The sequence below is a fragment of the Cyrtonyx montezumae genome, unplaced genomic scaffold, assembly GCF_038088225.1.
Source record: "Cyrtonyx montezumae isolate F1298 unplaced genomic scaffold, pur_monq_1.0 scaffold_2, whole genome shotgun sequence".
NCBI classification, from domain to species: domain Eukaryota; kingdom Metazoa; phylum Chordata; class Aves; order Galliformes; family Odontophoridae; genus Cyrtonyx; species Cyrtonyx montezumae.
The window spans coordinates 53,676,532-53,689,391 of NW_027071936.1; the positions used below are offsets into that span (position 1 = coordinate 53,676,532).

The 12,860-nt window shown below is 43.2% G+C and overlaps 1 protein-coding gene across 5 annotated transcripts in view; it reads left to right on the forward strand.

Annotated features, from left to right (window-relative positions):
* The first annotated feature begins 7,075 nt into the window (after window positions 1–7,075).
* Window positions 7,076–12,860, forward strand: part of LCORL (ligand dependent nuclear receptor corepressor like) — a 73,993-nt gene continuing 68,208 nt past the window's right edge. For all 5 annotated transcript variants that reach the window (XM_065735740.1, XM_065735738.1, XM_065735737.1 and 2 more), the window contains exon 1: window positions 7,076–7,263. In XM_065735740.1, the coding sequence (XP_065591812.1) occupies window positions 7,107–7,263 (157 nt within the window). In that variant the 5' untranslated portion in view covers window positions 7,076–7,106. The remainder of the gene's footprint in view (window positions 7,264–12,860) is intronic.

Genomic DNA, 12,860 nt, shown 5'->3' on the forward strand with positions numbered 1-12,860 from the left:
GCTGGGAACAGCAGGAGAGAATGTCAAAGGAAGAAGCAGTGCAGGGATATCTTTTCTCAGTAGGGCTAAATACAACAGTAAATTTAGAACAGGTTTGTTTGGTTACATCCAAGAAATGTTTCATAATTGCATGAAGGTAGGAAACTTTTCGCTGCTATCCCCTTACTGGGCACAGAATAAGCTTAAATTAATATGTCTTACTAGTTTCACCTACTGTTAACTAACAGATTGCTCATGTGTGAAAATAAAGGGAAAGGAATTTAACTATTACTTGCACAAGCTTTCTGGTTCTTAGGAATGCAAACCTTGTTAAGGCTTTGGCACATCTAGCTAGGACCCTGTTATGGGGAGGGCTCTGATAATCAGTGAGAAAGTGGTGGCTGTTATAAAGATAAGTTTGATCACCAGTAGAATACCAAGGTGTGCAGAATTTGTACTGGTGAATTCATACTCTTACATAGTGTTTTAGAAAAGCTACCTTAAGTAACTAAAAATTATCATAACAAGTTGTGCTGACATTGGCTGGTTTCTACCTGACAAGCCAGCTCTGTCTTAGATGACCTTAGTTTTGGAGAGGTCGGTTTTCACGTATGCATGAGCTTCCTACCTAGCACCCTGCAGACCCAGACATGCACAAGAATTCCCTACTAGCAATCTAAGCCTCTGTCTTGCAAATAACATCTGGATAGGCTACATCAAATAGAAAACATTTTCTCTGAAATTCCTCATATCTCTGAAAGCACAGTGAAAATTTTGTCACTTAGACTCTATTTATATTCTAACTGTCATGTTTTCCTATACTTCTCTATGCTACAAAGAAAGTGCAAGATATTTTAAAATATTAAGCTTTTACTGATAAGAAATATTGGTTCTGTTAAGAAATATAGATCTTGGTAGTGAAAAGATGTTTTTTCTAATACACTGTTGCCAACAATAATGCAAAACTGTTGTAGATGCTCAGTGTGGAAATAGAACAATTTATTTTAGAAGTCGTGCTCCACATTTAAAAAAAAAATCCCTTGATTCAATGCTAAGATGAAAGGCAAGAAAAAAAATACACAATAGAAAGTAATATAATAGAGAGGCTGGACTGGGAAGCAATATATTTGAATCTCTGAGGTACAGCGCCCAGACTAGAAGAAGCAGGATTCCAGCCTCACTCTGATGTAGCTACAGTGCTTTCAGAACCACACCAGCTTCCAAGCCACCTGTACCTTGTGCTGCAGGCAAGACACTGCTGGGGATTATGGATACTTAGTTGTAAAAGTGTCCTTCAAGGCTATTGGTGGAAATGCAAACTGAATTTTAGACACGAGGAAGAAAGGGAAGAAAATTACAGGCATACCTCCTCTTCTCATTTAAGAATCACAAATATAACTCCTGGAGGGGCACTGGAGACTAGGTATGGTACACAAATGGACTGTACACTATGCTTTGCTCCCTGGGCAATGGCTGTTGAAGCAGCCAGTTTGCAAACTGAGTTTGCCACCGCATCTGAAATTCTCTACCTGCCTATTTACACTGCAGTCCTTCAAGGAGCCATCTTCTCTCTCTGATGCTCAAAGGGCTCTGTATCCTGTCTTGGGCTCCAGTGGCACTGCTGTCACACAGGGGAAACCCCCTCAGTGCAGTGTTCACATAAGGAAGAGTAATACCAGTGGAAAATGCTCTCCTTAGCTTAAAAGGTAACTAATCTAATGCCTGCAGCAGAACTAGCAGCCCTTTTAGCATTTAGCTTTAGTGAGTACATAGCTAGCATAATAGTAGAAGTCATTCATGAGGACAGTAAACAGTCCTTTGTCTTTTCAATAATAGCATAACTTTGAATCGTCAGCACATGCTCTGACGGCTGGCTCAGTATTTCATATCTATTGCTAATACTAAGCTGCAATTAGTGATCTATTCTCTCTGGGTTTTAATGGCAGTATATTTTCAGCTGCAGAGTTGCTCTGGTGATGGCATACTTAAATTACTTGGCCACCTGGGAAACTTTAGAGTGAGTGAGTGACGTTACTCAGCTGTGTGGAACATGGGATATCAGTTTAAATGAAAGGAAAAAACAGCAATATTTGACTGATAGTTCTATGGAGACATCACTTAGGAGTATATATAGGATTTTACCTTCCCTGTAAATTTAATTTTAATAGTCAAATAATGACACGTTAAAACAGCAGCTTAATCTATAGAAGACAAATTCCTCTCTCTCTCTTTTAATTTTTTTGTCATTTCAAATTGGCTCTTTCCACTTACACACCTTTTTCTGCCAGGTTACTGCTGAAACATAGGATATATCATCCTCAGAAGAACACTTAAAGTATAAAAAATGTTTTAAATCAGTACTAAACATAAGTTGTTAAATTTCTACTTGAAAAGTACTCTAATTGGCTTTTAGAGGATAAAAACCCAGAATCTTTCATGTAGTTTGCATTTAGCAGTTATTATCAGCTCACAAGCATGTACTGTTTAAAGCTCTATTTTTTCTACCTTAGTGTCCACTGAAATTATACTGTGCTTTGGGAAGCAATTCTGTAAAGTAAAATTTGGGATACCATTCTGATCTGGATATTTTCCAGTGCAATCTATTGTAGGGAACCTGTTTTAGGAGGGGAGTTGGACTTGATGATCCCCAGAGGCCCCTTCCAACACCTGGGATTCTGTGATGGCCTACTTGAATTGTTTTGGAAGTAACCCCATTCTTTAACATTGTAAGTGAACATTCTGCATTAAATTAGATGAAGTTTCTGTATAGTATCTTAGCACAGTATTACCTTTAGGCTCTAAACAGTAATGATAAACTAAGACCTGAAAACAGTCTTCAAAAATTTCACTCTGTATTCTAACATGGTATAAACTAAAAGCTCTGTTCATGCCTTAAATAATCATGTAAAACTGGGCATGTCTATCATGAATACTAATATAGAGCTTAATAGCTGCTCCAAACTATGTTAGTTTGGAACATAGGGTCACATTTCCATTTAACCTGCTAGTATTGGTAATTTTTTGAAGAATATTAGTGTTCTCAAAAGCCTGACTGCTTTTTGCCAAGTTAAATGGTCTCATACAAGAACACCCTCTCATGCACATTTGAGTCCACACAGCTTCAGGACCACTACAGCAAGAGCATACAATCAGAAGCATTTTTTTTTTTATCTTCTCTTATGAGAGATAAAGATGTTTGCAGAAAACTCTCATCTGTCTGCAATAATCATGTTTCATGTGCTTAGAATTAGATCAATAATGTGGGCTCAAGTACAGCACTGACTTGATTGGCTTACTGCTGCCTTTCTACTTAAGGTAAGCTTCACTTTATGAATTTCTCTGTTGTTTTCCCTAGCCAGAGATTCAAGAATAATGTTTTTGGATGAAAATTTTATTGTACATTTTGAAGTTCACCTTGGCTATCTTTCTATTAACCTGTGCAAAGGCACAGCTGTGCACATATGTTGGAAGACAGCAATATTAACTGATACTAATGAGATGAGATTCCCAAAGACAGATCCTGTAATTAAGAGGTAGCAGTACTTTTCATTTTTACATTCTGCTGAAAAATGTAGCCACTGACCACCAAGGATTGTGCATGGATAATATTTTTTGTTTTAAAAATTAATCTTCAAGGCACAGGGAGCCCCTAACCCAGATATCCACAACTAATCATATAGGATTTCAACCTTTTAATTCAGTTCTTAAAGCTATTTTTGATCGAGGTTGTTATGAATTCGGAGCTATTAGATCAGGTGTAATCTTTTCACCTGTGCTGGTTGCCAGGTTGGGCAGGTTTCTTGCAGCCTTCCTGCTGCACTGCACTGCCAACTTTTGGTCTGGTTTCTTCTTCTGGAAGCTACTTTCCTCCTTCATTCAAGGAAAATGAACCTGGAATACTGGGGTAACTGCTAGCAGTAGGTGAAATAGTAGGTCAGTTATTCATGCCTCAAACCATACGTATCCAGCTACAGTGGAAAAATATTAACCATTCCCTAACTGTCCGTGATTACCTCTCTTTTGGAAGTTGCCGTCCCTTAGGAGAAGTAGCAGAATTGAAAATTTGTTGACTATGCAGCCACAGCATTTTAGAGAACTGAGTAAATTTGTGAAGTTCCTAGTACTTCAGTACTTAAGATTGTGATTTTATGAATCAGTCTAAACCTGTGAAATTCATGATATTTTAGCTCATAAGACTGTGACCTTATGCATCTTTATAATGTACTAAATTGCTGGGTAATGTATACTGCATGTAGGTTTTAGTTATCTATTGGCAACCTAATATTCACAACAGTTACTAAATAACCTTTGTTCAATTTGGCTAGATTATGTATCTAAATGATATTAGTGTTTATTGAAAAGTCTCCCTTAGTATTTCCTTTAAAATGCTTTTTTTTTTCTGCTGTGGTACATCTTTCAAGTATTAATACTTTTCTACAATACTTGGTCATAAAGCCTAGTGACCATTTTCTTTATTTAACCCTTTGTTTTATCAAAAACACTTTCAGTTTCCAGATTATGCTCGTGTAAGGGGGAAGGTTCACCACCTCAGGATGTATTCACTTCCAGACAGTATCTGAAAAGTCTTTTGAATGTTCACATTAGACTGCTTCAATTATGCTTCATCCTTACTCCCCAGTTTCCACAAAGCAGTATTTTGCAAAGCTGTCTGTACAGGAGGGAATTTCACTTCTAGGAATTAATTATAAAGAGGTTTTTGTGATGAACAGTTTTGCAACATGTCAATAAGATTGTTAAATCTCTCCAATATATGTTGAAAAAAATTAATCCAGAATGTCAGCTTGTGATAGGGATCTGGTGCCAAACCATAAGCTACTTTGGCTATGTTAGTATACTGCAGATGAAAACACATGTAATGGTAATTCCTGTAGCTTTAAACCGAGTTAGCTGACTCTCTGATCACTTACAAATTAGCGAGGACAGACAGCTAAACTGAACTAAATCAAAATTATCCCTTGCTGCCTCTGCTCTCTGTCAGTCTTGGAGTTTCCTTGTTCAGAAAAGGAGGATCAAGTCCATACAAGCAGTAATCTCTTGGCTGGGAAGTTGTTTTAAGAGAGAAGGAAAAGCAATTAATTTAAAAGTAACACACCTGATGGTTTGATTAAGCAGGACCTTTTAGTTGTCTGGCTTAGTTCTAGATTTGGAAGGACAAAATACCTCAAAGAGAAGGAGTTGTTCAAACCCCAGTCTCTGCCATATCTGCATGGAAGCAGAATTTTCAGAAGGCCAAGCAATACAAAATCCAAGCGGCAAGAAAAGATCAATTTAGTATTCTTTCCTCTTTCTTCCTCCTCTCTGGAATCTGCCCACCAACTTCATCATCATGTTTACTACTTTTTTTTTTTTCTTCTTCTTTAATGTCTGAAAAAGTTTCTCAAAGGGGTGAATCTTGCAATCACAACAACAAAAATATGTGCTAGATTAACAAAACAAGGAGTGTCTTCTCTACTCTTTATTTAATCATGGGCATCTCAAAAAAGAATCTTCAGATGCAGGATATTTGCGTCCCTGTGAAACCATGATAACCTGAGGGATTCTGTCAAATTAATGCTTCTTTAAATTGCTGGATTAATTAAGCTCAATTAGCTGTTTTACCTAAGTGATAAAGTTTAATTCTATGAAAACTGGTCATTCATATGGTCTGGTTTTGGGGTGGTCTGTGTGGAGTTGGACCTGATGCTGCTTATGGGCCCTTTCTAACACAAGTTATTCTATGGTTCTATTAAAAATCTTTATGGAAACAAACAAACAAAACAAACAAACAAAAAAAAAAAAACAAAGACATAACCTGTCATGTGTGTTACAAAGGCCTTGTTAGCTCTGGTGGAAGTAGAGCCGCACCTCCTGGTTGTGTTCTGCAAGCAATTCCTCAGCTTGTCTTTCACCTCCAAAACATCTCCAAGGATTTCTGAAGGAAACATCCACAAAGATTTGCACAAGAAGCAAAGCCCAACAGATTTTTTTTTAAGCCCATCTTGTGGCCAAATAAACAAATGAATTTATAATCTCTCATACAGATGATACTATTAGTTTGACATAATATGGATGTGTTTCAGTTTATGTGTGCTCTGATGCTGCCCTTCAGGAGTTGCCCTAGGTTTCACTATTTCCCTGTGGCAGGCTGGGCTCTGTTTGTTGTGTTGAAATTCAGCGCAAATAAGACGTGCAGGGTGCTCGCAGCAGATCTGAGGCGAAGAAGAAGGGAGCAAGGAGGCTGCTGCTTGCTTATTGTTGCTGACTGTTGTGGGAATTAGCCAGAGGAAGCAACGGGATGTCTTCCTGCCTGCAGCTCACATCCTTGTCATTCCTGCAATGAGGCAAGCACAGTAACAAATGGCATTTCTCGCAGAAGCGGCAATGCGTGCAGGGAGTGCTCCAGAGTGGAACGTTAGCGGGAGGCACTCGGGGAACACCTGCGGAAACAGCGAGAGCTCCATTTTCCGCGTTTACAGCTCTGTGCTTCGCCTCTCGTGCCAACTTTTTAGCTGTTACCCGGAGCCGGCTCACTGCAAGGCAGCGCAGGGCTGCGGACGAACAGTGCCCAGGGCGGGGCAGCGCTGACAGCTCCCCACCTCCCCAGGGCAGCCGCGGAGCAAGAGCCGCGACCAACAGGACGCTCATTAGTCGAGGAAACTTTGGGATCTATCCTGCGAGCGGCTCCAGGAGGCTCGCTAGGAAGGCGTAGCGTTGGGACTATAACTCCCGGCGTGCATTGCGGCCCGCCCCACCCGGCCGAGCAGCGGCAGGAGGCGCGCTGCATCACGGGATTTGTAGGAGGTTGGGGGGGGGAAGGGGAGGACACCAACGGGAGCGGGTCGGGGATAAGTTGCCGCGGGGCACGCTGACGGCCCCGTTACCGAACCACGCTCTGAGCGGGAGGGATCGAGCCCGGAAGGCAGGAAGATGTGGGAGGGCGTGACGTCTCGGGGACACGTGTCAATCACCCCGCCAGGCGGCGCGCGCGCGCTCCCCGCCCCGGATACTGAAGGGGGGGCGGGGGGTGGAGGCGCGGGCACGCGCTCGCTGAGGCGGGGGGGTGGGGGGGCTGTTCTGGGTGGCGCGCGCGCTCGTATGTAAATGAGCGGGCGTGAGGTCAGAGGCAGATGGAAAAGGGAACAGACAGAATGGCCGCCGCGGCTCCCGCTCCTCCTGCCGCCGCCGCCGCCGCCTCCCAGTGCCGGAGCCCCCGCTGCACGGCGGAGCGGAGAGGAGTCCGCCGCGAACTCGACTCCTGGCGGCACCGGCTCATGCACTGTGTGGGTAAGCGAGGGGACGGCGGGAGGGTTCGGCCGGCCGCGGTGCGGGGACGAGGGGCGGGGGCGGGGAGCCCGAGCCGAAGCCTCTCGGGGGGAGGGGGACGCGGGCAGAGGGGCGGCAGTGGTGGGAGCTGCGGGCAGCGCCGAGATGCGGAGCCGCCTCCGAGCGGCGCGGGGTGGGTGTCGCGGCTCGGTGCGGCCGATCGGTGTCTCCGCCGGCCCAGACCAGCTGTCCGCTCGGCTCCTTTTGTTTCGGCTCCGCGCCGTTTGCGCGGCGGTGCCGCCGGCCGCCCCCGTCCTCTTCTCCTCCATCGCCTCAGCGCCCGGAGGGGGGCGGGGGGGAGGGAGCAGCCCGCGCGTGGCGGCGCCTTTAAGAGGGAGCCGCTCTGCACTGACGGTTGGGATTTGAAGTTTTCCCTTCCCCCCCTGGAAGTTGTCATGGCGACGGCACTTCTCCCCTCGCTCCCCCCTCCCTCTCCCACCCCTATCCCGGGGGGGCTGCCCCGGTGCTGCGAGGTTCCCCCCCACCCCCGTCACGTGACGTGGCCCTGGCGGGCGCTCGGCGCCGTTCCTGCGCGGCCGGGTCCGGCTGCTCGGCTCCCGGTACCTGCGCTCACCGCGCGGCATCCGGTGCCGCCGACTCCGGTCTGATCGCGCTGCGGCGCGGGGCTTTTGTTGTGTTTTTGGTGCGTAAACGCCGGGATGCCCATGGTTTGTGTCGATTCGACGGAGCTTAAAGAAACTGAAATCGTTGGTCTTGAGGCAGTGTGTCCGCGTCAGTGATCTGCGCTGACAGCTGAGCCCTGAAGCGCATCTCGGTGTAACCGAGAGAATGGACAGCGCCCGGTGCGGCCCCGTGTGCAGGTATGCTGCCGGGGATCAGCCTTGTTCTCTTTCACCCTGCTTCTGCAAATTCGTGGCAACCCGGTGGCTTCTCCGTGCGTGTTTTGGAGCACTGCTAAGCACCTGTTACGGCACCTGTGGGTGTTAGGGCACCTGTACGTACTTGCACTCTTAATCCTGTAACTGGAACATGATGTTCCTGAGTAAAGGAAGCGTATTTCAATATACATAAATTAGGAAAACCTGTGGGAAGAATGTTCTTTAGCTACAATAATGTACAGAGAGTTTCCTCAGCATAGGTGTTGTGGTGAAGTGGTATCTGGTGGACTGATCCCTCACAAGTTACACATGAAATAGCCATTCCTCTGCTTACATCTCACTTGATAACACATCTCACTTGATAACATTTCAGTTTTAAATCTAAACTGGGATCCTGAAAGGCTGCTCGGTAACTGGAGGACTTTGAGCCGGTAGGAGCGTGCTGCTGGGTGCGCTCGTGGAGCGCAGTCGCACCTGACCAGCACACACAAGGGCTGCGTGGAAGTGCAGTGAGTGCTCTGAAAGACTAAGTGTTGCTGTAGACTGGGACCTCTGCTGGGCAAATACGTTGTGTTTGAGGGACTTCTTCCAGCTCTTTTTTTTGGTGGCTCTTAGTCTGGGATCTGTTAAGTGTAAAACCAGAAATTAATTACTTACCCTTCTCTATGTTACTGCTTCATGCTCTTTTTTCTACAACCAAAAGGGAGATGGCTTTTTAGAATGTAATTTCTTTGTGAAATCATTTTGCAAAATTCAATTAATATAAAGGATTAGCGGGTGCTAAGTAGGAGGGATGTGAGCTATGGTTTAAAAGTGAGGAGCTCTCTTAACAGTAAGAACTGTTGCTTGGTGTGCCTATGGAGCAGCCTGTGGCTGAAAGCCTAAACAAAGTGGTGGGAAAGTGAATAGTCAGGGTAATGGAGGTAGAACATACTTAAATGTGGTTGTGTTTCCTTCCATGCGTAGAAAATCTGTAGTGTTATCTTTTAGATTCACTCTAATTAACTTTAAAAACAGAAATGTTCAATAGTTCTCAGTCAGCAAAATATTTTTAAAGATTTGAAGAGCCCTACCAAAATTAGTGTTCTCTGGAAGGTCTAAAAATGAGGGAAATGGTGGATGTGATTGGTAATGTGATTTATTTGGCATAATGTTGGGGCTTTTCTCCACTCTTTTTCATGAGATGTACCTATGTAGCAAAGCAAGGCAAATGATGTGGTAAAATAGTAGTCTCCAAGCTCTTGAGCTCACTTTGTGTCAAGGAAGGGGGAGATGTTGTAACGTTCTACCCTCAATTCTGTTTTGTAAAAATTGATGAAAGGCGGTAGAGCTTTGTCAAGCATGGTAATTTGTCGTGCATTGCCAAGAACTGAAACAAGAAAGTAGAATGAGTCTGCTAGCCCTTTGAATGAACTTTGTTTTGACATCTTGCGCCATATTGATATATGATGATTCAATTTTTGTAGTATAGTGGTACTTGAGCACCTTGAAATGTGAAGGATGCCTCATCCACTTGCTTTATGGAAACGGTAAACTGAGCCAGTAATAATCGTTTCAAGACACTGATTGCCAAGCTAGAGACTGATAGTCAACAGATTGTTTGTATCCCCAGCAGCAAGGTGGCAATAACTCTGTTGTCTGAAATGTGCTGTTTGCTTGAGGGTCAGTAACGGTTAGAAACCTCTGCTCCAAGGGCTCCGTTACTGAATAGTGTTTTTGTTTGCCAAACCCTTATTGCCATTGTGAATGTTTGCATGGGTTTAAGAATTAAAAGCTTGTTTCTTGCCAGGCTATTATGTTAATTAGTGACTTTTGGAATATTACTTTATGTCCCAGGTTAAAATGTTCAAGCACTTCAAGTCTTGAAGAGAAAAACATTGATAAAATTTTACTGAAATTTCCAAGAATTCTATTACTTGATACCTTATGTACTTGAAAGTACAAAAAAAAAAATCCAACCAATCTCTGTGTTATATTTGAGTGGAATGTATTTACATAAATCCTAAACAGGTATGCAGTATGAAATAGCTGTTCAGATGGTAAGCTTTGTGTGCATTGTGCTGAACACTAAGCATTCCTAAGATGCCAAGGCTTCTCCTTATGGATGTGCCTTGGTTCCAAGTACCTAACTCTTGCATGACTCAGAGTTTAAAACCAGATGCTATTGGAAGTTGTCTGTGGATCTTGATTCTCTTGGTCTTCTTGTGTGTAATACATGCTAACAGGTACTGCTTACAGCCTCGATTACAGGTATGATCAGAATGGCTCACAGTTCTGTTTCAGTGCCCTTAGAGTAAAACTTTGCAGTGTGAATTGGTTAAATTCATTCCATTTGATTGAGAGGTTTTGGTTGTGGAGCTATAAATCTTGCTTCAGACTATAGTCAGCCTTAAGAAAAAGGATTTATGCAGTTCCCCAGAATAGTTGTTGATCCTACTGATCAATTTTACTGGAGCTTCACAGGTGAAGGAGTTGGCAGGTGTGTTGAGTCCACATGACTTCAATGTGAAAATACAGAGCTGACCTAGTAATAGCTGGGGTACTTAAAGATGCTACAGCACAAACTGGTGCTTTTTGTTATGTTGTCACAGTATCTTATGCACAAAGCATGGTGCTGTAACTTGAGACTTCTTAATGGAGAGTGCCAGGTAACTCCCATCAGGGAAGCTGAAATTTTTTGCTGGGGCCCTGCATTGTATTGTGAAAATATAAAAGACAGTGAATAAACTTTCTCTGTGAAAATTAAAGATTTTAATATAAATAATTAATTCATAAAACAATAAATGCATCTTTATTTAGGGAGAGGATAGAAGTTCTATTGGTCCTTTGATGCAGCTCACATCTGACAGCAAATGCCCTCACTATTGTTGCTTTCTTAGGAAAACTGAGAACTGATGAAAACAATTTTTTTTGTCTGATTGTGAAATCATGTCACCTCCCTTGCTTTCATTGTCACTTCAGTCATTTTTCTTTCTAAACCAGATACATCAGTGTATCGTAATGGTTCTAAACTTTCAGTGGTGTTTTGTTTCTACAGTGTTTGAATTTCTGCTTCAGCTTGTTCTTTTTGAACAAGTTCAAGTGTACTTTCCAGGAAAACAAATTCTCCTAAACAAAAGATTTGTAGTAACTGCTTGGTATTATCTCCACACTCATGGCACTCCTGCATGAACTGTTTCATATCTTTGTTCCCACAATGTGGACAAATGTTGTCAGTTTCTTTGTGGCTTTAAGTACTCTGCAGCATGCTACTGGATTTTGTTTTATAATGCCTCTGCAGTTTTATGTGCCAATGTATTACTAGGTCTAATGATTCTACTGTACTTCTGTTATGTTGTATCTGTCTGCTAGTGGTTACTTGATGGCCTGGTGTTCTTCACCTGGCAAACCACTTAACAGACTGCACACAATAATGGTCTTAAAATAAAACCTGCTTTGGAACTTTTGCTTCTGTGGCATTTTAGGTTCTTTAAACAGCAAACAAGCTTACTATGGCTATAAAGTCATTATCCAATATGAGCAGTAATACTGGTAAGATTTTCTTGGGGTTCTTTCATGCTTTGAGTGAAATTCCTAGTACAACTCTAGTGTAAAACAGATAAGAGAGGTAATCTGAGTGTTATGTCAAAAGTTGCAAGACTAGAAACACAGCATGTTGAAGGCTGGAAGAGACCTCTGGACTTGGTTGAAGCTACCTTCTTACACAGGGATATTCAGAGCAGGTGCCCGGGCTCACATTCAGGTAGCTTTTGAAGGTCCCCGAGGAGGAGGCTCCACTGCCTCTTGGCAGCCTGTACCAGTGCTCTGTTACCCACACAGCACAGGTGTTCCAATCCCATCATCATCCTGGTAACCTTCCTTTGAACTCTTCCCAGCTCATTTGCGCATCTCTTGCACTGAGGGCTCTGGAACTGGACCCAGCGCTCCAGGTAGTTTCGCCAGCCCTAAATAGAGGGAAAGGATCACCTCTCTTGACTTCCTGGTGATACTTTGCCTAATGCGAGAGAATTTAAGTTTAGATTGGAATCTCAGCACAGGTTCAGAAGCAGTTCTAGATGCAGTTTGGGAGATGGTGTCATGCGGGGAGTAGTTCAAACTGGTGTTGCAGAGTTGGAGTCAGAATTATTGAACATGCCGCATTATGTAATCACAATCTAAAAGTGTGGTGAAGTGCCATCTTGCATCATCAAGTCTCATGGAACTGTTACTAGAATGGAGAAACCATAATCTTGACTGCATGCTCCCGCTGCACATATGTTTGTATCAGCAGTCTGTGCACCACTGTCTGATCTGTTTTAACTCAGTGCTCAATTGTCAATTTGAGAGGAGCTACTGGCTTGCAAAAAAAAACAAAAAAAAAACCTCTGAATGCTGGTGCTTGCACGAGGATGGGTGTGGGGCTGTGTGATAGGAGCAGGGTGGGTAACAGCAGGAATAAATTACTGGCTCAGTGTAGCTGCCTATGGCGTTATCAGCTGACCGGGATGAGAAGGTAGTCCTGAATGTACTGTCCTGAATGAACCATCCTTATTTCCCATTAAATAATCAGATTAAGATAAAATGGTTAGGCCCAATTTGTTTATGTATGTCATTGGATGTTGCTGCGTTGCATCATGTGAGCTGTCTTTAGACTGAAATGTGAGAAAATATATACATGGGACTTACTTTGTTTCTTTTGGAATATCTTTGTTTCAAATATGTAGTGTTAAATAAGCTTCT